The following is a 25,803-nucleotide window of genomic DNA, read 5'->3' as shown; positions in this document are numbered from 1 at the left end:
CGTTCGCTAAGTTCTAATATGAGTAATTGAATTCTTTCTAATTGTCCTTAAGGGATTTTCCATCAAGCTGGGTTATCTAGAAGAACGATTCTTTTTCTTATTGAAGCGTGTTTCTTTCTAGATCAGTGACTTTCACACAGTTTTTAATAGCATTCAGAACAGCTCTCCCTTCGCAATCATAATAGCTAACATTTATTGAATGTTTACTGTATGTCAGGCACTTTTCTAAATGCTTTCCTACATTGACTCAATCCTCACAACCCTATGATGTAGTTACTATTATTAGCGCCATTTTTACGGACTAGGAAACTGAGAACAAAGCTGTTACGCAATTTACCTAGAAGTACCTTGTGGGGGGAGCTGGGATTTGAACCTGTGTAGTCAGACTCCAGCACCTACGCTGACCTACCTTTCTAGGAACACAATCAGCATTTTTTGTGTTTGCTTTACATTGCTTCATTTAATTTTCATAGCAACTCTTGCAAATGAGTTGTCTGCTGTAACTGAGCTGTCTTGGTGTTGTGTGACTGGCTGTGATGATGGGCGCCCCAGTGGTTGGAGAGGGGCAGCTCTTCACATAGGAAGGGGAGCCAGTGATGGACAAACAAAAATTACAGGAGGAAGCGGAAGTTTAGAGAAGTTAAGTAACTTGCCCAGGGTCACTGAGCTAGTGAAAGGCAAAGGTGGAATTGGGAACTAGGCTGTCTGCCTCCAAAACCATTCCTTGTCCGCTCTGATTTGTAAGAACCCTGTGTGGACGGCACATCCTTTTTCTACCACTCCTTCAGCAGGTTATGGTATCGTTGACCAAGATATCTTTTTCTTTGCTTCGTTGTGGTTCTAAGGACACCCTGTGGTAACCTTCCATGAACCTGGCCGTATCCCAGATGTAGCGTGCATGACTTTATTTAATCCTAAACTATCTTTCAGGATAGTTATGTAGACAGTTAAGTTCATCTAATAATTTTACTACTTTCCACTTGAGAGGGTAAACTTTTTCTGCCCAGGCCCCAAATTCTAGAGAAATCTTTACTGAAGCCCTGTGACCCGACCAGAGCTTTTTCAGGCTAAGGTTTATGCAAAACATTGGCCTTCATGGAAAATTTGGTTCTCGCTCACTTGGGTCTCAGTTCATGGAAATGTTCGTCAACTCAAGCAGCAAGTCACAGACATACGTACCGGCAGAGAAGGTGAGCTTGTGCTCTCCCTGTCACCACACAACCCTACTGTATAGATTCTGAGTGGGGAGAATGCCCTTTGGAAGATGGCCTATACTTTGCACTTCTGAATCTGTTTATGAGGAAATGACAGTATTTTTCAGCATTTGCACCACCACTGACTGAAGCTCTGATCCTTGATGTGTTTACTTTTTACGTGTGCTCATCTCTACATCAAAAACAGAGGAAGCCACAGGAAATTGCTGCCTGTATTTCCAGGAAACGTAACTACCTCACCGGCTCCCCAGTCCGCACAGCCTAGAAGACGCTGGTGTGGGCTTGGCATCGATGATGCAGGTGGTGATAAGGAGCCAGGGAGTGTTCTCATCCTGCCACTCTGCCAGCAAAAGCCCGAAGAAGACGGGCTCTTCAGACTAACAGGAAAACGAAATCTGAGTCTTTAAACACTGCGTCTCTGAACATGTCAATGCTATGCGTGAAGTGGGGTATGTATAATTCCAAACCGAAGAGCTGGCTGGCCTCACGCTTTCTGCTCAGGTGAGGCGCCTCTGCCTGGTCCATAGGGCTGTGACTGACATTCTCTCTGATCACACAGAAATGAGATGATCCTGGGAGAGTTCTCACATTAGCCTGTTGATGGCCTTGGGAGATATAAACACCATGAGGTTACACTGACCACCGACTATTCTTTAGAGAATGATTATAATAATGATAATGATAATAATAAATATTTATTGAGTGTTGACAGTAATGCCAGACATTTTGCTTAGGATCCTATGTTTATTATTTGATTTAATCACTGCATAAACCCCAAGAGAGACTTTATTATCCCAATTTTGATAAGGCACCTGAGACTCAGAGAAGGTTTAATATCTTGTCCAGGGTCACACAGTCAGTAAAGGATGCAAAATTCAAACCCACATCTATGTAATACCAAGCCACCACTATAAGTAGCCAAGTGAATTTTACTCCAGGTAGAGCAGGGCTGGCAGCCTGTGTGCACAGGCAGATGGAAGCAGACAAGATCCATCCAAACAGGCTGAAGACTTGTACCTGGGGCAGGCTTGGTGTAGCTCTGTTGTAGCAACACTCACATGGAAGAAAGGATTGGGTGGTAGTACAATAAATACTTTGCCACAGGGAATCTGTGTGTCTTCTGGGTGCTGGCCGACATCATGAATGCAAGCCTCCAAACGCTCAAGGGTGGCTTCTCTCTTCATCATGGTCCCAGCTTCCTAGCATAGCTCTCTTCTCTCTTTCAGCTTATAATTCAAATTATGATTAAAACAGGTATGAGAAATTGATGTTGTTTTAGCTTGTCCATGAACTAAAACCGATTTTCATCTAAGCATGAAATCTCCCATCTCACGGATCAAAGAGATGCTCTGGAAGAGAAGCACCCATAAATATTTGAGGCTTTCGGAAGGCTATCTTTTTAATGATACCCCACATTGTTGCGAAAGGATATAATTTGTCTCCAAAGAGACACCCTATTAAAGCCGATAACAAAAGGTAAGAAAATGAGGCTAGGAATTAATAAAAGATACCAGGAAGACCATCTATGGACTTGCTGGAGTCAAACCATAAATGTGGTTTTGAACTTTGTGGCAGCTATTGTAAAGATAGAAAGAGAGTTTAGTGGAAATTAATTTTCAAAACCCAAAAGGAGAATAGTTCTCTTAGAATTTTAGCAGAAAAATAGTTTGCAGCTCTGTACAGGTATTGGTTAGTGTTGCTTTAAAGCCGTGGGCTTACAGCCCTGCTGTTGTGTACCTCTCTACAGTCTGCTTATTTTTAGGATTAAAAAAACCCACATAGTGTGATTTATCATATGGCTACTTCTGGATTATTTCAGGACTGATAATCTGATTTGTGTATTATCCATGTCTTCATTTCTTTTTCCTTCTGGGCCTGTTGTTCGTCTCCTGGACATTTCTTTTCTCTTTAGCATTTCTGCTAAATGATAAGCAGGGAGAATAAAAATAAACACACAACTTTGCCATCAATTTTACTATTTATAGAGGTGATTTTAGTGCTTTTTTAGCTAATGGGAATTTCAAGAGCGTTCTCTTGGCGTCAACCAACTCATAGAGCTCCTGACTGTCTTAGAGTTCAGCCTGGCTCTGTGTGTGCTTAGTGAAGCCACCTGGGCCACAGGCGAAGGCAGGCAGGGAGAGAGACCTGCAGAGGTAAGTTTGGCCCCATTATACCCAAGAAAAAGGCCACTTCTGGTGAACTGACACAGAGTGTGAAAAGGGCAGAAACTTGTATTCGTTAGCTGGAGCTGCCATAGCAAAATAGCATAGATAGGGTGTCTTAAACAACAGAAATGTACTGTATCACAGTTCTGGAGGCTGGAAGTCAAGATCAAGATTTCAACATGGTTGGTTTCTTCTGCGTTCTCTCTTTTTGTCTCGTAGATTTCCAGAGTTCACGTGATCTTCCCTCTGTGTCTGTGTCCTGATCTCTTATAAGAACACCCATCATACTGGGTTAGGGCCCACACTAGTGACCTCCTTTAACCGTTACCTCTTTGTTTTTTTGGTTTTTGTTTTAACCTGTACCTCTTTAAAGGCTCTGTCTCCAAATTCAGTCAGGTGCTGGGGGTTAGAATTTTAACACATGAATTTTGGGGGACAAATTCAGCCCATAACAAAACTGATTAAAACAAGATGTTTGGATTACCTGGAATTCAATAATACATATTTCTCTCTTCTCCAGTTATAAAGAATTGAAAGTCTTGCAAGGCACCCTTGTTGTATATTTATGCCCTCAAAAGGCTTGGATCACAGTCAGGGTGTGTGTCTGTGTGTATTTTCTCTTTTGGATCAAATATACTGTGTCTATTGAAAGTTTGAAGATCAGTGCATTTCCTCCTGTTGAGAAAATAATAATGCCTAGCTTTCACTAGAGTTCTTTTCATCTCCAAGGCTCTCTTAAATATTGACTAATTAAAAATGGAGGAAGTCTGGCTAAATAGCCTCTCTTTGAGGACCAGCCCAATGGACTTAGAATACACAGTGATTTGCTGTGTCTTTGAAAACAGAAGCAACTAGAAATCTTTTATGATTTGCTATAATAGCGAGTGGCATCTTTTATTATGTTTGGCAGCTGACATATCAAATTGCATTTTAGTTGGTTGTTATACATGAAATAGTAAGATATGAGTAGGCTAAAAATGAGAATTTACAGCCCTGGGACATGGGATATCTGACATCTAGTGGTTGCCATGACAACTCATCAGGCTGTTGCTTTGTAATCTTTTGGATTAGGTTCTAGCCCAGGGTCACTGTCTTGGAATTGGAGGGGGATTGGTAACAGGATGTGAATGTTGTACCTTTACTAAATGGTGTTTGAATTTGCAGTTTGGTCATTTTGCTAAAGTCAAGTACAAATGACATTGAGGGAATATTTAAATTTTTCAGAACCTGGACAAGGTCTCATTTGTCAGAGAGAATATTCAGATAGCATGGGCTGAGACTCAGCAGCTGAAAGACAGGATTTCCTGTCTTCGGTCAGTGGATTAAAAAATATGCAAGTATCCTTTAATATATGTACATCCCTGAACATTTAAGTGAAAATTTGGGAAATTAAACCCTTTTTATAATTGTTTTAGGTTATAAAATTGGAATTGAACATTCCCAAGTAAACAGTTTGGCTGCAAAGCAAACCACAGCTGCTTTCTAGTGTTCTGTATCCTCCATCTCAGATGGAAATGGCCTGTGTGGGGTGTGGAATTTGGACCAGGGAAGGGAATTGGTCAGAGTGAGGAAGGAAGTGGTTGGAAACAGGGTCCCACATTCCTCACCTCACGTTAGCCTTGGCCCCAAGTACCATGTCTTCCATAGGATACTGTGCCTCTCAGAAGTGTTCCTCACTGGGGATGACCAATAGAAGCAACCTAGAAACTAAAGAGCTCTGTTCTGAAGTCTGATGCCAGTTCTGCCACTAACAGTGTGATCTTGGGAGAAAACATTTCAGCTCTGGGTTCCCCTGGGAAATGAGGGGGTTGGGTTTCCTCTAGCTGTCAGGTTCTGCTGTTTATCGTCATGTGGGGCAGGGCCGGGTCCACATGTGTCTTCTTTGCCATTAATCCCACATTTCCATGGTTACTTTGCAGTAGAACTACCCCTCCATGGTCAGTGGGACCGGGTCGCCTAATAACTAGGAGAGAGCAAAAGAATTCCTCCCCATCCCCATAATTTTTAGGTCTTATGATTATGGTTTTCTGAAACAAAGGCTGCTGGGCAATGAAATTCCAGACAGAAGACAGCCAGTTCCAGTAAGTTTTCCTACTACCACTGTCATCAGTATCAGCTTAACTAATATCTACTGAGCATTTCTATATGGAGACAGTGCTAAGCACTTTATATACGTCATGCCCTTTAATCCTTACAACAGATACACACACATATATGAATGTATGTGATAGGTATAAAATTGAGCATTTGCTGTGTATCAGGTGTTAGGCCGAATCCTCACTGTAATCCAATAAGGTAGATAACTGGATTGTCAGTTAAGCCTCCCAACAAAGGAGGTGTTATCCATTAGCTCCATTTTTACAAATAAGGAAACTGAGCCATAGCTAGTAACTAGTGGAACAGGGATTGGAACCCAAGTGGTATGGCCTCAAAGCCCTTTCTCAGAATCTCTCTGCTGGTGGTTCTCCACACTTATATGGCGTAACAGTCACCTGGTGAGCTTTTAAAATATATGAATCCCAGGGCCGCATTGCAGACTAGTCAGAATCTCTGGGGTTGCAGCCTGCACCTGAGTGTGCCAATAAGTAGCCAGTGTTGGGAACCACTGTTCCAGATGGAACACTAGGATTATGTGGTTCGGTCATTGCCTGTGGCCCCTAGCCAGCAGATGACCGACCTGGGCCTTGTATCCAGGCTGCTTCCTGTAAAGCTGAGTAACTTGACAGTACAATGGGTTACATTCCAGTTATTATTGTTGTTATCAGGGCTTGTACCTACCATCGTGCCTAGTTTCCCTTTCCTAATCTAAATCCCAAAACCACAAGTTCATTTAGAGCCTTTTAAAGACTGTGCAACAGATCACATTATGATGATCAAAGGAGAGACTTTTTATTCCCACTTCAGAGTGTCACAGTTAACTTTGACTCATCACTGTTACCATCTTTAATATAAGTTATTGTGCTCTTTCCTCATTGAGCGAAAACTTCCACCAGCAGAGTCTAAGACAGTGGTTCCAAAACCTTGATGCACATTGGAATCACCTGGGGATCTTTAGAAACTATGGATGCCTGACTTGGAATTCTACCTCAGTGTCAAATGATGATTTCTCCCCAAAGGTTGTTCTTAGGCTTAGGCTCTTGGTGATGCTGGAGTGATACTATACGGCCTCTTTGGACTCTCCTATTTTCACTATGTGATGTATTTCTTTTTAAATTGTTTTACCTTTTAAAACATTTTTATGATTTTAATACATTGCTTTTTTATTCCAAGGGCAAAATAAACCTCTTCCGCGTAATGCTTTCTAATAGTAAACCACTTAGAGTTCTTTTCCCAGAATGGTTGACCGTCAGGTTCACTATTGGGAGACAACAGCTGACGTGCCTGTAGTGCTTAACAGTTGATAAGATCTTACAGATAGCAATATGATGGAAAGTTGGAGATCACATAGGGAAGAACTGACTCTGGCTTTATCCTCAGGGAGTTACGAAAAGTTAGATTAACTTAACTGGAAAACGTAGTTGGATTATAAAAGCATATTAAAGCAGAAGGATAAATTTGTTGGCGTTTTGCAAATAAATGTACTTGATTAATCTAGAAATTCATTGTACAGCAGGTACTAGGTCTTAAACTGAGGTTTTTAAGGCAAAAGAGATGTTGTTTGGTAGGTAGGACGAGGCAGGTAATTTGCAAGTGGAACAGCTTTTGGCAGAGGCTGGGAGATAGAGAATGGAGGGTTGCAGGCTGCTAGGCCAGCTAGCTAGGCTCATGTGAAAGGTATAAACTGGGATGGCAGGTAATGAGGAAGGATTGTGGAGGTGGAGTTAGTTGTGTGAAATTTAATAGCAAGAATACTTTGAAAGAACTAAAAAAATATGGTATATTAGAAGGAGTTTCTGTTTTGCTTTTTGCGGTTGTTAAAGTCCAGTTGGTCTGTAATTGTGTTGGTATTAGGGATCACTGAACAAGCCTGGTAGTTTGAGTTGGTTATTAGGTTTTTCTTGAAGGAAAAGCTTTTGAAATTAACTCTGCTCCTTTAGGTTTAAAAATGTCTCATTCTGATGTCTTGTCTAGGTCTTGCTGCTGTTAATCCTCAAGAAAAGAAAAGGGGCTTAGGATGCCTCTCTTTTGAAATGGAAGGGTCAGAGCAGGCAGGGGGCTGGCCCGGTGGTTTCTCTTTGTTCAAGAATTAGAACATGCGAGCCAGTGGTTCCACCCCTCATTTTGTGAGCTGTTTTCCTCTGATATTTCCTAATTTTTCCCATGACGTTTCAGCTTGTTTCTTCACAAGATCGTGAGGCCTGAAAGACCCCATTGTTTTACAGGAGTGCGAGCTGGTGCACACTTGCTGATCCGGCCGGCTGGGGTCTGAGTGTGGGTGGGACACGGCTGAGGGATAGTGCAGACTGGAGAATGTGTGGCGTGTATTCCTGACAGTAGCAAACACTTCCTGTTTATCAGGAGTTTATAGAGTGTCTTTTTCTTCATAGAAGGTGCTGTGTTTAAAAAATATTTTTCACACACTACAGTCTGCCCTGATTGACAGAAATAGGGTCATTCCGTGAGGCTAAGGAAAGTTTCTTAATGGCAAATCAAATGGATGCAGGCTTTATCCAGACGTCACTTCATCTTCAGATAAATGCAAACTTTTGTTCTTGTAACACACACACACTCACACACTCCTTGATGCCCTGCCCAGGATTCATGTGAGCTCTTGGAGTGGCAGCCCAGCATAGTCTGCATGGCAAATCCTAATTAGTGCTGAGTGTCCAAGATATTAATTCTAGTTGGAGGAAAAATGCAATAGCAAAGGAACCCCAGCAAAAAGCTAAATAGATTTTTTGACTAAAGGAAATTGAAGTTTAATGCTCATGAGGTTTTCTTTAAATGAAGTTAATATATTGTCTCTACGTTAACTTCTAAGGAATTGGGATCTGTATGTGATTAACAGTAATATGGCAGGAGAATGCACTACGTTTATATAGACTTCTGAAATAACATTAACATTTTCAGTCAGATTTACAAAATTTCCTGTCATTTTTAAATGTCCTCAATGGTATGAGTGACATTGGGACCAGAAGTCAGTGTTGTGCGTGGATTGCACACATCTCTTCACAACTCCGTGTTCAGTGAGTCACGTTGGCAGCTTGAAATCAGCCAGGGTGGGAGTATTTACACCATGGAAATTGGCAAATGCTACAAATCTGATCTCTTCACTGTCAGAGCCAGCTTTTCAAGATTTAGCAGCACACCACCGCCCAAAGTGGAATTTAGAAGTTAAGGACTCTTCTCCTGAGGCAGATAATGTAGTGCTTCCACTCAGTACAACAGCCAGCTTGAACTTTTAAAATATAAGTCAGGCCATGTGGCACCTCTGCCCAAAACCCTTCTGTGGCTTCCCATTTCACTTGGAGTAGGTCTCAGTGTGAAGCTGTGCATGCTCTGGGTGCCCTTGGCCCTTCTTTCCTTATCCTCACCACTCTCCTCATGGTTTCACCCCTATTTCTCGCCTCCGAGCCCAGTTTCACCCCTGTTTCTGTAGAACATTCTAGCCTGCTCTGACTCTAGGGCCTTTCCTCCAGGGCAGTGGTTCTCAAATTTTAGTGTGCGTCAGAATCACCTGGCGGCCTTGTTAAAACAGAATAATGGGGCCCCCTCTAGTGTTTCTAAGCCAGTAACAAGTTTCCAGGTGATGCTGAGGCCCTGGGACCCCACTTTGAGACCCCCTGCTCTAATTCATCTCCTCTTGGTTTACCTCTCACCTCCTTTAAGTCATTGATCCACTTTGAGCTTCTCACCCATGCTGACCATCCTGTTTAAAATTGCAGCCTTCCTTCTCTACCCCATTTCCAATTCCTCTGATGCCAGTCAGTTTTTTTCAGCGCACCTATCACCTTATAACAACCATAACTTTATGTTTCTTATTTTTTTATTGTCTGTTTCCCCCACTAGACTGTAAATTCCGCAAACGTTGGGGATTTTATCTGTTTTCTTCACTGATGTATCCCAAATCTTAAGAGGACAGTGCCCAGCACTTAGCAGGTGATCAGTAAATATTGTTGAGTGAGTTAGTGAGTGAACAACATTGATAAATGAATAATCTGTCTCAGGTTTGGGTCCTAACCTCTTTAATTCTAATTTACTAGAGAATCTTAAAACGCCTTCTGCAGTTTTGTTTCTCAGCTTCACTTCTTTAGGATAATGAGGGATGGTATCTGTCCTTAGGCTAAAGTTTGGGAATGACTTAATGATCCTTAAATAGTGGGTGCACCAAAGTATTGCTCTTAGATTTACATTTTAACCTCAAAGGCCCTAAGCCAGTGGTCTTCAAACTGGTCTGCAGAAGTTCCCTGGAGATGCTTGAGGGGCTCTGCAAATGTTTAGCTTGCGTTTCATTTTTAATATATTTTAAGCAATGTTTATAACCATGGTAAAAAAAAAAATGCATGCTTAAAAGTGTTATGTACCAAATTTTAACACATTGGGACCACCAGTGTGTTGAATTGGACTGTCAAGTTAACCTTGAAATTGAGGGTTTTCCAATGTTTTGGCTTATGTATTTGATTTTCTTATAAATGAGCCGTTGGTCAGGAAGTTCTATACCAGTGTTTCTCAGATTCCACCCTGATGGTAAATTGAAGAAGAGAATTCCTCCTTTTATTCAGCACACTTGATTACGTGCCAGGGAGGGATTGGGAGCCTCCAACGAGTGTGGGCTTCTGCGTGGATTAATGGCCAGTTGTACAATACGTGAACACAACACACATCGCTTAGTGACCTCTATTCTGTTATAAGGTCCTGTGTACCCACTCTACTTTTGGATGCTCTTTGACTGGGTTTTAAAGACATCAAGTAGTTGGCAGATTATCATTAGTGATTAAAATTTTAAATTAAAAAAATATTAACTACTGCATTTTTACCAAAATTTTTGGTTAGTTTGAGGCATAGCATAACATTACTAAAGAACTGTTATCAGTAACTATCCCTTGCCGTTCCAATCCACTCATTTCCAGAATTTGGATATGGAAATTTCCCACACTGAGTTCCAAAAGCAAAGGATAGTGTTAGTCATGTCAGTCTCGTTTCTGAGTTTCAGATAGTAAGTAATAAGAGCAGCAGTTAACAAGAGATTCATCTGAAAACTTGTCTCAGTCAGTTTGGTGCCTGAGTTGGAGAGCAGCGATTCGGATAGCAAGTGGTGTCTGTGTACCTGTGAAATATCAGCATGTTTTCTCAATACACAGCAACCAAATACAAACACAGCATAAATTGTATGCTGGATCACTTTTAAAAGTCAGTTAATAAGCCTACTTCTATCTGAAAGCCCCGCACCCTGCTATCTCAAAAGTGCCACTGAATATATTATAGGAAATAGAAGTTATACTTTATGGAACATTTTGTATACCTTGCAGTCCTTCTGTTAATGCACTTAACGCTTTGTTTCAATTTGTTGTTCTGGCTCCCACACCATGTTTGAGCCCCTTGAAAGGAAGGATTGTGTCTCATTCAGCTTTGCTTCCCCGATGCCTGGCGTTGCCTAGCATATGGTGGGTCCTCAGCGCGTGTTTATTAAACATTGCCTTGCGCAGCGGAGGGAAGCAAGCTTGAAGAAAACTATGCAACCTTGGATTAAACACACAGTAACTTTTCACAGTAAGCACAAATTTTAGCATTAAAAAACCTTATTTTGGAACCAGTGGCCTAGTGGTTAAGTTCAGCGTGCTCCACGTCAGCAATCCCAGTTCATGGGTTCGGATCCCAGGTGTGGACCTACACTACTTGTCAGCCGTTTTATGGTGGTGACGCACATAAAATAGAGGAAGATTGGCACAGATGTTAGCTCAGGGCTACTCTTCCTCAAGCAAAAAAAGAGGAAGGTTGGCAACAGATGTCTGCTCAGGGCAAATCTTCCTCAGCAGAAAAAAACAAATTATAAAAAAAACACCAAAACTTATTTGATGGTTCCATGATTCCTTCTCCTTCATCCCTCATGTACAGTCATTTAAAGTTTCCTGAATTCTTTGACTCCGACTCTTCCATGCCATCCTACTGCCATACCAGGCCTGCCGCTCTGGTTTCAAACCTCATCCTTCTCTTCATCCCTGGCCTAAATTCTGGAAACAGCCTCATAAGCCTGTCCCAGACTCAGTCCTCCCTCTGCGACTCTGCGTTGTTGCTGTATTTGTCTCCTTGTAAAACAAAGCCCAGCGACTCCTTTGGCCTACCTTGCATCAGGATAATGTGTAAATCTGGGCTATCCAATACAGTCTCACTAGGCACACGTGGCTATTGAGTTCTTGAAATGTGGCTAGTCCATATTAGGATGTGTTGTAGGTGTAAAATCCACACCCTCTATCAAAGACTTAGGGAAAAAATGTAAAATAGCTCATTGGTAATTTTTATATTGATTACATGTTGAAATTACAGTATTTTAGATAGATTGAGTTAAATAACATATCGTAAAAGTTCATTTCTCCTATTTCTTTTTACTTTTTTAGGATAGCTACTAGAAAATTGAAATTACAGGTATGGTTCACCTTATGTTTCTGTTGGTTAGTGCTGGTCTAAGCTGTATCATGACATTTAAAGTTTCTTGTAGCCTGGCCTCAGCTGCCTCTTTAGCCTCGAATCCCAGCCCTTCCTGCCCACCTGTAAATTTCTCATAATCCCCCAAACTCACCAGGCTTATTTATATTATGGGGTTTTATTTTATTTTTTATATTCTGTTTCTTCTTTCTGAAATGTCCTCCCCTTTCTTTCTTAGCCATAAAAGTCCTACTCAGACTTTTAGGACCTAACTGAATTGTCCCATGCTGGTGAGGTTATGCCCTGTTTCCACAGACAGAATTAGCATCTCCTCCCTGGGTGGCAAGTTCTTGGTGCCTCCATTATCGTGCTTGTCTTGCTCTTCTGCCATTAGCTGTCCTCTTAACTAGGCTTCTCAAGGGAAAAGGCTGCAACTTATTCCTCTCGTGACCCCTGAGGGCAGTACCTGGTGCGAACTGGACATTTAATTGACATTTATTAAATTAATGTGTGCATTAATTTCATTGTTCTGCACACACTGCTATTTTTACCTGCATCCGGCCTTGATTATCTGAACCCATTGGCCGTGGAGAAAATTGGATGCTGAGGTGGACAGCACTGGACCTTTCAGCCAGAACTCCAGTTTCACATTTTTCTGTTTAGTAAAATGACCACTTTGTTCTCCCTGGTCAACTTATACTGATTAAAAATTCTGTATTTGGATTTATGAAATCCATGGATGTCATACAGACCAAAAGTGTAAAATGGTGGTATAAATTATTGTTTTTACTCTTTTGTTTACAGGGATTCCAAATAAGATTTTGTTTGATTGAAGATTCCACTTCTAAACAAGTTTGGAAGCCACTGTTTTAATCCTAAATTTCATTTACGTTTCCATTCCAAAGGTTTCATTTTGGTTTTGATGAGGAGGTTTCTAGTATCATTCGAGTTCACATAGAACAAGACTTCTCAAGTCTGGCTTCGCAATAGCTACCTCTGGGAAGCTTTCAAAATTACTGATGGCCAGGCCCACCCCCAGGGATCTTGGTATTATAGAGCTCGACGAGGAGGGCCTGGACACCAGTATTTATGAAAAGCATAAATACCTTATAATAAATTGATTCCGCTTAAGGAACTAGGTAGTTAACTATGAAAATGTTGAGGTTTTGAATTGATGATTTTTCTTTCCTTTTATTAATGATATTGTGAGTAAAGGCAATGTAGTCTTAAGTTTGTACTATGATTTTGGGATCAAAAACAGCATTTAATTGAACTCATTTTCTGAGGACAATTTCCTAAGTCTTGGGAAATTAAAAGTTACATTTTCTGTCATTCTCTAAAACCTACATGCAGCAGAATTTTAATGTCTCTTATTGGTGGAAATAGCTAACAAAAGACCTATTTCAGATCATGGAAATGAGGACTGACAAGGGCAGGGGGTAGAAGTCCGCGCAGGTAGTGGCCTCCTTGGCATCCTTGTTAGCTTGAATAAACAGTAGTCCCCCGACAGGGCCTCCATAGCTCCGCCAGGATAAAAGCTGACATTCTGCTTAATCACTTTGTAATGATATTCTTCCTTTTGTTCTTGGTATGTGAGAAACCAATTTTTCTTTTAAAGGTTTGGGAAAGAATTAACTTTAATTTCCTAATGCGGTACGATGGGTGGGTAATGCATACGTTATTCTTGTGGGGACTCCTGGGGGGGGTTTGGGAATGACCTCGTTTCTGTTTATCAAATATCTCATCATAAATCTTTAAAAACTTATAAAGTATCTTAAATCCTGTAAAGGAAAAAATCTGGGATAAATCCTTTGGCCACGTTGTAAGAAAATCCTATGAATTCTGATAGCATGTTCCATGTCATTATACTATTAAAATGCAGATGTAAATAAAACTGGCAAATTATCAATTTGTTGAAAGTGATTGTATGCTCTTAATTCTTCTGAAGTGTCCTCTCTTTCAGTTTGGGCTCTTTTGGAAAAAAAGAAGGAAAAATACACACTTGGGATGGAATCCTTTAGGGCAGAAAAAGCAATAGAATCCGTTAGTTAACTTGGTTATTTGTAGTCGGTATGTCATCTGTGAGAGACTGATGTCATGCAGATTGAATGCGGAGGCAAACTTAGGGGGCGTGTGTGTGTGTGTGTGTGTGTGTGTGTGTGCGTGCGCGTGTGCGCGTGTGTGTTTTAAAGCCCCACTCCCAGAATATGAAGTGAGTGTGAAGGGCACCACAACAACCCCTGGATCTGTCAAGAATGTACCTATTTTTAACATACTGGATCAAGTGTCAGCACTCACTAGGAGATGAGGAAGCGGGTAGAGACCGTGCTGTATGGATTCGGCGGATGGTAAACGGCTCTCTGGCGTGTTTACTGTACAGCTGTGCATGCTTAATGGCTCTGCCGCTGCCATGTCAGGTAAAGTTTTCTTTGCACGTGATGAATGGCAGAAAATTCTTTAGCAGAGGAAACCCAAGGAGGTGGGAGGAGGAAAGGGGAAGGGAAGAGCGGAGAAGAGAGAAAAAGAAACACGCTGCTCCAGAGGGAGACAGTCTGTGCTTTGCAGTTGCTTGTGTGGATAGAAACCAGATGGTACGCTGGAACACCCGCTTGGCTATCCGAGGAGCCAAACATATGGTTAATGGTCGGAGAAAGAGCTTTCAGAGCCAGGGCTTTGCTGACTGCTTCATATTACAGATTGTTACAGTGTGTCATTACATTGCCAACCTAAGTGCTTAATACCCACTGCGGGCGCTGGGCATACACTTACAAGAAGGACTTTTAGCTCTTTGCTGGCTCTGAATGCAGAAGTGACATCATCGGGAGGCTTAAAATGTCTGGTGTTGGGAGGTAGGGAGAAGGGTAATTTTGTAGTGGAAACAACATTTTTTTTCTTTTTTTACAAGCCAAGCCTTCACTCCACTGAACTCTACTGTTTTTCTGAGAACCTTTTTATACAAGAGCCTCCGTCTCTCTCTCTCTCTCTCTCTCTCTCTCTCTCTCTCTCTCTCTCTCTCTCTCTTTCTCATACACACACACACACACACACACACACCCACAAAGTTCTGAAACAGAAATCTAAACCACAGGCCATGTTCCCCGCCTCCCGCGACTTGACAGCCCCCTTTCACCTGGAAGCCACCTCCGGCACTCACAGGCCCGCATTTGAAGTTTCTGTTTGGGGAGCTTTGGGCAACAGCAGGCCTGTGTTATCTAAGGAACTGCTGAGCCCATTCATCTGCTTTTCACGGCCCGCTTCCTTTTATTTTTAGCCAAATCCGTCAGGCCTGACAGGCGGGTAATTCGAGCCAGAGAAAGGGCAGAGCTCCAGGTCCTTTCCACAAAGCAATTCTTTTCCTCCCTCCTGGGAGGGCTCCAGACTTGGCCTGCTTCAGGCAGATGGATTTGTTGAGTCATGTGAGATCATTTACACAAAAACACAGTGAGGCAGTGGAAATTAAAAAAAAGGAGGGTGGGGGAAGAGGAGGGGCAGCCAGGGGGAGTGTGTGCTGCTGTGGCTGCTGGGGAGCGTAGGAATTTGCAGCGAGGCAGCTAGACTGAGGAATGCCGTAGATTCATTTGTGTATAAGGTAATGTCTAGTTTACACAGCAGGGTGGAGCCAGGCTGGAAGGGCGCCGCACACTGCTGCCTGTCTTTAAAAGAGGAACGGGGTGTGGGGAAACTTTAAAAAAATTCTTTTTAAACAACACCCACCACACAAAGACCACACTGTTGACAGTGTTGAGTTCCAGTAGCGGTAAACTACCAACAGGACGGTTTCTAGAAAATGAGTTTGCTCTGTGATGTAAGACAAGTTTGCTTTGTCCTGACTCCAGCATGACTGAGGCAGCAGGGGAGGGCGGAGAGGAAAATTGAAACAGGACTCTTGGTTAATGGTTTCCAGAGATTATTGAGCAGGACTTGAGTGGAAGGAGGAAAGTGGGATATTGTGGAGAATTACTTCGAGGTGTACCATAATTGCGGTAGGTAAAATAAAGTCATTACTATGGCTTCCTCGCTCGAGGGGAATTGAGCAATGATTTTGAAATGCCAAGGAAGGTATCATTTTCCCTACCACAGTATTCATTTTCCTCTAGTTTTTGGAACATTAAAAAAAGCCTAACTGTTACATCATGGTAAACAGTATTAACATTTAGTGAATCAGTTTTGTTTACTGTTTATACCACAAGCCTTTAAAACATTCCATTAAAAAGTTGACTCCTGCTCATTCATGAAATTCATTTTCTTCTCCTCCTTCAAACTTACTTACATGCACTAACTGTACTTGGAGGGGATTTTTCCTTCTTTTGCTAGAATAAGAGAGTTCATGAGAGAGTAATGACTGGGTTATCTAAGTGTATATTCTTACATCAGATGTAATGAAAGTATGCTATGTAGAGAAAAGGGAGTATTTTGAAACAGGTACAGAAAATTAGAAATGGGAGAATTTCAAAATATGCACCATCATTATTTTCATTATGATACACTTCTGCAGTTGTGCATTTGTTTAGGGCCCTACTGTGCAGCTATTTTTTCTTTTTTAGCTTCCCTAGAATGTAGGTCAACGCCACCAACGGTTCTTCATATTTTGTTGGTATTTTAAAAGTTGAAATATTTTGCCATTTTTTTCCAGACCTGGATATACTCAGGTTACATGTACGGTTTTAGTAATCAGGGAACTTATAAATTCCTTCTGTTGGTACTTACCACTGAATTATGATATGATAGTAAGCACCAGATCACACCTTGACCTGGAATAAACAGCGCTCAGAGTGCTGCTGATAATAGAGTCTAATATTGAAGCTGCTCCACTGTTGTCCAGGCCAATCTAATGATCTTCCTCTGTGTAGTTAAAAGGCAGTTTTCATTTATTTTAGTTGAAGAGAGAACTGGTAAATTTTTGTGGTGGTTAATTGTGAATATTTTGACTGCATGATATCAACATTATTGTAATGTGATTAAGAGTTGTCATTATTAAAAACCTACTCACAGCCTTGAGTGTTCCCTCTGCATCAGAGTTCCTTAATCTCAGCACTGCTGACACTTTAGACCACGTAATTCTATTACAGGAGCTGTGATGGGCGTGGTAGGATGTTTAGCAGCATCCCTGGCCTCTACACACTAGATGCCAGTAGCACCCTCCCCGAGTCTTGACAGCAGTTGTGTCTCCATGCATTGCAGATGTCCCCCGGGGGGCAAAATCGCCAGCTCAGAACCACTGCTCTGTTCTTATTTTGGATTGGAAGTCCACTCTCTGCTTCATGAGCTGGGGCCTTAGTTACTTCTGAGATTGAATTAAAGGGTATAAAATAACGTTTTCCCTCTTGCCACTTACGCTGAAAGTGGGAACCCCAAGTTAAGTAAAGTTTTCCAGGGCTCAAGCCAAGGGTCTTTTAGGGGAAAGTTTTTCCCACCAGAAGACCTAAAGTTTTGTTACACAGAGCCGTCTCTTTCTTGGAATTCTGGCCTTAGCAGGTGGAACCCTTCAATGCTGCGTTGTAGTGACTTTCCCAGAGCTGTTCAAGAGGAAATGGCCCCACTGACTGAGTTTAGGGATGTTGACATAAGAAGAAAGGGAACTTCTCTTCAGGGACCAGAGCGGAGAGCCCAGGCCACAAGGTCAGTGGCTCTCTCCAGGTCACTGCCCTTGTATCAGCCCCAGAAAGAGGGCAAGGCAGTGACGACAGTTCTTTCTTTGGAGCAAAGTAGACATCCTCCCCATCCCGGTGGCTGTGGTCTCAGAAGCTGGAACTCTCGTTAAACAAGGAATGTGGAGTTCTCCACAGGCATAAATTTCCTCTGTTTGTTTTGTGAGGACTAGTGTCGACTGCTGTAATGAGATCAGAGGATACCCCAGGGACAAGGCCTCCAGGTCGGCTGCTGGAGCTGTTTTCTGTGGCTGTTCTCTTGGCTGCTGTTAGAGAACTCAGTGACTCTCCTGACCACAGTTGTGATGTGGTGAGGTGGTTGTGCCCTTGTTTTATTTCTTGCCATCTTTGCCTCTCTGATGCTGCCAGAACATCAGCGTGCACTCATCCAGTTCTAAATCATGGAAAAGTTCACATAAGGCAGATTCTTTTCCCCAGAATTGGGGACAAACTTAGTTGTTTGCAGAAAGTGCAGCCTTGGGCAGGAAGGTGACTGTTTCCTTGGGGTAACTGCGTGCTTTGCTGATGCTGGCTGAGGGCACGTTTCTCAATGCCTCCATTACCCTTCCGCTCTTCCTCACTCAGTGTCTCTCTGTTTGAGACAGTGTTAGGGTATGAGTTACAACATTATTGCATATACTGCAAAGAATGTATTTCTGGCTCTAGCCTGAATTATAGCTAAAGGGCCACACAGGGGACCCTAAATATGGCAGAATTGAGTTTAGGGAACCAAAAACTAGACGTTTCTGGCAGAACAGTATACTGAGCTGGTGCATTCTGACCCTCTACACCCACTTCATCACCCAGAAAAATCGTTAGGTGTGTGGGATGAAATAGGAAGTAGTTAAGTGCATAGTGAGCTTGAAAGCAGGAAAGGAAAATTCCCAGGTACCAGAAGACATTGACGCCACTAGGCCATGGGTGGTTCAGACCTGGCACTAGGCTCTAGGCGCTGTGGTATTTATAGTCACACAAGAACTGTTTGCCAAAAGGGGACAAGAAGAATTCTCCCCAGAGTCTGTGTGGGGCTTTGAGTGTGTGTGTTTGGGGCACGGGGGTGGGGAGATGGAAATCCAAGGTGACGTTGATAGAATAGCTGTGGGGTCCGTAGTTATGCTACCTGCGTGGTATGCAGACTCCAGTTATTTTGACGTAGAACTAAAATGGTGCAAGAGCATTAAAAGCCTAGGGCTCTGGAGGAAGCAAACACTAGATCCCTTTGGGGAGGTTAACAACTCAGGGTGTGGCACACCCGCACAAAGAACAAGCCACACTAAAGAGAAGCTTGTATTGGAAAGCACAGAATTTGAGCCTCGGAAAGCAGAGATTAACAGAGAATCCCTGAGACTGCTTTTGACAAGGGCCCATCATGTCAAATTGAGCTTTCTTCTGAGGATTAATGAAAGTTTCTTCCCAGAGGAACAAGGCATTACATCCACTCTGGCTTACTAAGCAGAGGAGTTGCTGTTGTAAGCTCTAGCCCCCAGGAAGGCGATTGCCCCTCATTACAGCTTACTTATCCTCAAGGTATTCTTGAGAATACTTAAGTCCCTTAATTGGAAACCTTTTATTGGAGAGATAGGTGGTCCCCTTGAGCTTCTGTAAAGAGATATCTTCTTATTGATTTCCCTTGTCATTGCTTCCTTTTCAGGGTATTGTTCTGAAGTATCCCACCAACTAGGCCTTCTCTTGAGTTATTTTAGCTTCTCACCAAATCACAGGAAATGTGTTTGCCTGAATTGTTCAGCAAACCCCCCAAGGGAGAGGGAAGCTGAGATTGTTTGAAGGTATCTGGGATTCTTTCAGCATAAAATCAAAGAAACCGGGTGAGTCAGGCTTGGGGGGTAAATCTTTGTCCTAGATGAATACAACTCAGCTTTCTCAATCCAGAGTGGACAAATGGATTGGGGATTGCCTGGAATTCTGGACAGCCACCAAGTACACCTCATGCAATGACATGCAGTTGGCAAACATGAGTTGAGGATGCTAAAATTAAATTAGGATTAAAATTAAAGTATGATTCTTTATTAATAGGGTGATGAAATCTCTTATGTTTAATTTTTTTCTTCTGAGGTATGCAGAGTACCCAAAGAGTACCCCATTGACCTAAAAGTGATGTCATACTTCTCAAGAGAAAATTCTTCAGTATTTTATTCTTAATTTGGACCTGTTTTTTTTCATTTAGTCTCAAAATATTCTAGCCAAATAAGGAATAGATATAGATCTTGGTATTAAAGCATTAGAAGAGGATAGACTAAGGGGAAATAGGCTCAGTTGGTTCTAGATTTAAGGAAGACCTTCCTAAACGTTTGTCTCAATCACTCCAGGCTACTATAACAGAATGACATAGACTGGGCGGCTTAAATGATAGTTTATTTCTCACAGTTCTGGGGGCTGGGAAGTCCAAGATCAAGGTGCTGGTTCCTTTGGTTCCTAGTGAGAGCTGTCTTGCAGACAGCTGACTTCCCCACATGGAGGGTGTTGGGGGAGGCGGCAGAGGGAACACATGTGCAAGCTCTCTGGTATCTCTTCTGTAAGGGGGCTAATCCCATCATGGGGGCTCCACCCTCATGACCTCATCTAAACCTAATTACCTGCTAAAGGCCCTGCCTCCAAATACCATCACATTGGGGATTAGGCAACATATAAATTTGCGGGGGGGACATAGACATTCAGTCCGTAGCAACATTATAATTAAATTTTGTATATGTTGAGTGCCTCCTCTGTGTAAGGCAGTGGGATAGGTGCTGGCTATTTGGGCATAAAACAGACAAGATCTCTTCCCTTGAAATACTTAGAATCCACTAGAGTGATTGAGAGGTAACACCTACATGCCATTACAAGCAGAATAAGGTGGTGCTGAATGGTGATGGGAGAACAGGAAGAGAAGGGCTTTATCTTTTTTTTTAATACCATACATCAAGTACTTTCTTCATGTTACTCCATTTAATCCTCAAAACAATCTTAGGAGGTACGAAGAATTTTCCCCAATTTTATGGATGAAGGAATAGAGACTCAGAGAGGGTTTGTAACTTGCCAAAATCACATACAGAGAGGCAGAGTTGATATTCAGACTGTCTGACGTGACTCTGAGCCCTGCTTGCCCACTCTTGCTGCTGGGCTTGCTACAATGGTACAACCCTAGAAGGATCAGGAGACAGGTTCGGAGCCTCCGGTCCTGGAGATTTAAAGGAACAAAGAATCCCCTGACAGACAGGAAAAGTGCACAGCAGAAGATGCAAACTGGCTGACCAAATCCAACCCCATGGGATTTCCGAAGTATTCATATAAATTGCCAGCATTAAAAAAATCACGTGATTTTACATAGTTGCCCAATTTCCTGGCCTTCTTGAATGTCAGAAGTTCTGGGAACATGTGCCTTGTTCCTACTTTCCTGGATCTACAGTTGAGTGGCAGACTCTCCAGCACGTCTCCCCCACATTGTCTTTGCTGGCCTGACCATTCCGTCATCTCATTCTTTCTTGACCCCTGTAGTCATCTGAATTTGCATCCTCTGGTTTAGGTAGTCACCCAGGCAAGAGAAGAGGGCTGAGCCAGGTAACCTCTTGGGAAGGGTTCTGTATTATACCTTTAATGAAGGTATTAGTAAATCACTGGGAGACTGAAATTGACCTTTTATAGAGTGATAGCCCTGATTCTGAACATTAGCTATCCTCACTTAGGATTCGCCTAAGCATGGGAGCCCCGCAGCACGTATGCCAGTAGTCATGTGAAAGCAGTGGACGCTCTCCCACTTGGCACTCTGCTACTCCCCATCTGGCTCTCAGGGCAATTTTTTTGTGTTACCAACAGTGTCTCTCTCCTTTATAATTTATAATCCTCTCATTTCCCCTTCCTTATCATAATTTCATATTGAACCATAGCTCACATACTAGTTAAAATTTCAGAATATTAGTTTTCAAATTGCCTAACCTGTCCTTGGGGAAGAAGGCATCTGATGATGCTTGATGTGTGTTTTCCATGGCATGCTACGAAGTGGGGGCACAGGGAACAAGGCAGAAGGGCAGACACTGTCCAGTCTCTTGGGGCAGAACCACGTCGTGGTATGCTTGCTGCCTTAATGTGGGGCTAGCAAGGACATGCAGGTCCTGAAGAACCAGAGCCACATGCCTGCTGTAACTTTGAAGATGGAGCAAGACCTGCAAGAAGCTCCTCAGGGAGCTTTGCTCTGGTCCCTCTGCCTCTTTGTTCAGAAGAAGGGAAGGAGCCAGTCACTTGGGAGGTGTGCGTGCATTTGGGGGAGGAGCAGCCATCTGTTGGTTGCTTTACCTTTGGATCTTTTAATCCCAGCACCACACTCCTTATTGTGGAAGGGAGGGATTGGACTGTCTGTAATAAAATGGTCTTACATTTATCCAGTCTTGCACGAGGATTCCAGCTGAAGGTTGTCAGGAGACATCTGCTTCAGAGACATGTGGATTACTCAAACCCATCAAAACAGGGTGGAGGATCTTAGGGATATTTCTCTCATCTCTTCATCTGATTTCCCAACCTCTTAAGTCCTAGATTTAGAGAATTTCCTCTAGACTCTTGTCATCTTGCCTTCTCTCTCTTTCTCACCAAAGCCTGTTCGTCTTCTTATTACTTCCCAGAAGCTCTTTTGTCCTCATGCCCTGGCTCTCTACTTAGGCTGCTGGATTCAGTGGCACGGAGGGGAGGGACAAGAGACCATGCCACAGACTTACCTCAGAGTGTGTTATATCTAAAAGCCAGTGAGACTCTTAACACTGTGAGGAGTGGCCTGCTTGTTCCTGTGGGCCTGTTTCCCAGAGGAGTGCCTGAGCTACCCAGCTTTGAGTTATGTTACAAAAGCCTTCTAGAATGAACGTCTAGGAAGGGGGTGGGGAAGTTGGAGTGAGGAGATGAGCCCGACTCATCATATCCCATTCTACATTGGCAATAAATATTAGTTGCATTTTCAAGGGCCAAGAAATAGCCCAGTACACAAAAACCCAGCCCTTTGACACATTTAAGCTTTTCTATAGAGTGAGGAGAAGAGAATAAAGTCAACTTAGGCTGTTGTCACCAACCCTGTATACTGTAGTCTCAGTCATCCAGGTAAAATAGATTCTTCTCTGTGGTAGGTGGAGCTTGATGGGAAATAAATAGTGGTGAAACAGGGAGGCCCGGTCTTCCCTTTACTCCAGCTCCCACTTGCTGACACCCGGCTCTACACGTGAGAGTGTGTAATCCTCCAGAAGCATAGGATGTGGCCTTGTCACCAGGAGCCCGAATCTCTCAGTCCCTTCCGTAGTGAGGACTTGGCTGGTGAGGGGCATTGGGCCACATCACTGAACCTGTGTCTAGCTGTCTGTCTGTCCCTCTGCCCTTTGAGTTTTCTCCTCTCTTCGCAGCCTTCACCTTTTCTCTTCCTTCTCTTTGATCTCTTCTTCTTACACTTACCCTGTCTCCACCTTCCTGCTTGCATACGCTTCTCCTATCCACCTGGGAAGATGAAGGGTATTCCATTACCCTTTTAGAAGCCTAGGGTTGACCACAGGCTTCGCTGCCCATTGAACCACCTCTATTAGGATCAACTGAGTAGATGTCACACATTAGCTTCTGGGATCAACTTAAAGGCAGCTGTACTTTCCTTTTGTTAAGTATCAGAAGAATCCCACTTCTTGAACAATTAAAAAGAAACATTGAAGAATAGAATAAAAAGGAAACTCCCTTAATTCCACCATGGTGACTCAGGTATCTTTTTCCCTAATGCTTTATACTTAAGAGGCAGTCCCTCCTGTTTTAAGCTATAGATTTCTCTAACCTTCTTCATAAACTGAATTGGCTACAAAACAACAGGTACACTCTATTTCAAAGGAGATTGAAAGTACTTCATATAACGAGGCCACTCTCTTTGGTTGCTGTCCAGAAGCGAGCTGACCCAGTTTCTAAAACTGTCTGTGTTCATTGAGGTGTTTTCTGTTAATGGTGGTCTTTGTGTGTGTGTGTGTGTGTGTGTGTGTGTATTTTATTAGAGGAGGTTTTTCATTTGTGGTCTTTGTACATATTTTAATTCAGTGAAGTCACTTCTAGCCCAGGGTCCTCTGCCTATTACAGCATGACTAAGAAGAATTCTTTTTCCTCTCTGCCTTTGGTTTCCTAATTAGGAAAACTACCACTCCGTATTGTTATCAGTACTAATTGAGAGTATTAATATAAAAGTGCATTGTACAGTTTTGAGCACTATCAAGCTGTAAAATATTCTTAAGGATATTTTTTAAAAGATTTACAATCCTGGACATGAAAAGATTTTCCTTTTTAAAAAATCCAGAAGGCAACCTGCAACAATTATCAACATTGTTTTTAAGATCCTATGTTAATAGTCTACATCATCCTAGGTTCTGCAAATGAAAGCAAAAAGAAAAGTCTATTCATAATATTTATTAAGAACTTTCTGTGTGACTAGTATTTCCTTTGAAGAGTTTTTATTCTGACTTTGTTGTAAAACCAACGTGCATGGCATGGGGGGGCCACAAGGGAGGATCTGTAATTAGTTTATTGCAGACTCTGTACCCAAGTTCTGAGGCAATGGGGATCGTGGCATGGTTGGAGCTGGGTGGAATTTCCTTGGGGAAATTATGTTCAAGAATCCTTGTCTGTTTATTATTATCTTCTTGTGCCCGCCTTTCCTGTGTTGATACCAATGTGTACATTGAATGGAATTGTGACCGCGGATATCTACAAGGCATTTGGACAAACATCCCAGTTAAGTGCTGGGCTGTAGTTTTTACATGGATCGAATACATATGTTAAAAAGGCAACAATGTATATAGAGTTCTACTTTAAAACTCAGAAATTCATTAGCATCTGCTTCTGGAAATTCAAAGAGTAGAAGTTGTAAGCCTAATTTTCTTTCAATCACTTTAAGGTTGGTTAGAATTAGATACTGAATTTTCCTGATTTTGAAGCAGTGGTTACCCTGGCGTCCTGTATATATGGGGGTGTTTGGATATATTTAGGCTCCAGAGTTGGAGGATCCAGGGTCTCTCCATGTTGTACATCATTGTTAAAATATGTTATTGCTGTGACTGAATGTGATATTTTCTTTGGAATCTCTCTCAAATAACCAGGGAGTGATCTGCAATTTCCTCTTCCTATCTTCTGATTTATAAAAGAAATTTAATAATATTATGTTCACAGAATAGTAATGTGTGTGGAGTAGGAGTTAATCTTTTTAAAATATAAATTGCAAAATCATTTTCTTAATAGTGAAAGACGTTATTAATATGAGGAATACAGCCTTGGACTTGTCTGTGTTCTCACTCAGTTAGCAGACGTGCCAGGGTTTTGTGTCATTTTCCAGTAGACAAAAGCTAATTGCTAGGAACTAAAGGTGATTGTGGTAGGCTAGTGGGATTATGAGTACTTTTTCCTTTTCCTATTGAACGTTTTCATTATTGTTGTTATTATTATAATTAAAAAAAATATTTTAAGGCACTGTAGTTCCATTTAAACCTCCAGTTCTAATCTTTATGGAAAGGTTCAGATATATAAATTCTTCCTAGATGCAACCTGAAAAAATAACGCAGAAATAAGATGGTTACAAAGATCCTTACAATGTTTTCTTCTCCTCTCAAGTCCACCCATAAACATCTTTCAAACAAAAAGGCTACAGATTTTAATTAAGTGGTCAAAGATATTTTCTTTGTTTTTCCTTAATATTTCCTCAAAATAAAGGACCCTGGAACTGTACAATAACTGTTTTACTCTAAAATGTGTTCAAGGGAATAAAAAACCGACCTAAAGAACCAATAACATCGATAAAAACATGGACTCTTATTTTATCTGAGGAGGTGTTGGATCGTGTGGTTCATTTGGCCCATGGGGGACTGACCTCCTGGTTTCCCTCTGGGATACCACCTCCCAGGGAGCTCTGGAAGGTTTTAGCATTAAGCCCTGGCAATGGTATAGTCAGGCTCCAGCAAATGCCTGTCTATTCTTTGTGGGCCGCGGGGAAGGCACTGAGGTCTGGCGCACAATAGGTGCTCACATGCTAGATCCTTTCCCTTCCTAAGGAGGCCAAAGCCTGATCTAGAAAGTCTTCAGTCACTGACCTCTCTGGCTTATTGATCACTGTGTCCTCAGTACCCAGCACCTAGTAAGTACTCAAAAAATAGTTATTGAATGAATGGGTATTCTTGTCCCCATGTATCTGTAGTCACTCTGAGCATATAATATCCAGATATTCCTCGGGCACTGCATGCCCAGTGTCTGTGGCCTCAAGACTCT

General features: G+C 42.2%; 1 protein-coding gene across 5 annotated transcripts in view; it reads left to right on the top strand.

The window, feature by feature from the left end:
* The window catches only part of BACH2 (BTB domain and CNC homolog 2), a 330,646-nt gene that overhangs the window by 52,624 nt on the left and 252,219 nt on the right, over positions 1–25,803 (top strand). Inside the window, exon 1 of one of the 5 annotated variants that reach the window (XM_070559167.1) lies at positions 13,990–14,319. The exons of 3 other annotated variants lie outside the window; for them this stretch is intronic. Coding sequence is in view for 1 of the 2 variants with exons in the window: in XM_070559164.1 (XP_070415265.1) it covers positions 14,235–14,319 (85 nt within the window). In the remaining variant the exon portion in view is untranslated. Of the gene's footprint in view, positions 1–13,989; positions 14,320–25,803 lie in introns of those variants that run through there. One more of the 5 variants, XM_070559164.1, reaches the window with a different exon arrangement.

This window comes from Equus przewalskii, chromosome 9 (genome assembly GCF_037783145.1).
Source record: "Equus przewalskii isolate Varuska chromosome 9, EquPr2, whole genome shotgun sequence".
Taxonomy (NCBI): Eukaryota; Metazoa; Chordata; class Mammalia; order Perissodactyla; family Equidae; genus Equus; species Equus przewalskii.
The sequence above is the reverse complement of the archived record's forward strand: the minus strand, read 5'-3'. Positions and strand labels throughout refer to the sequence as shown.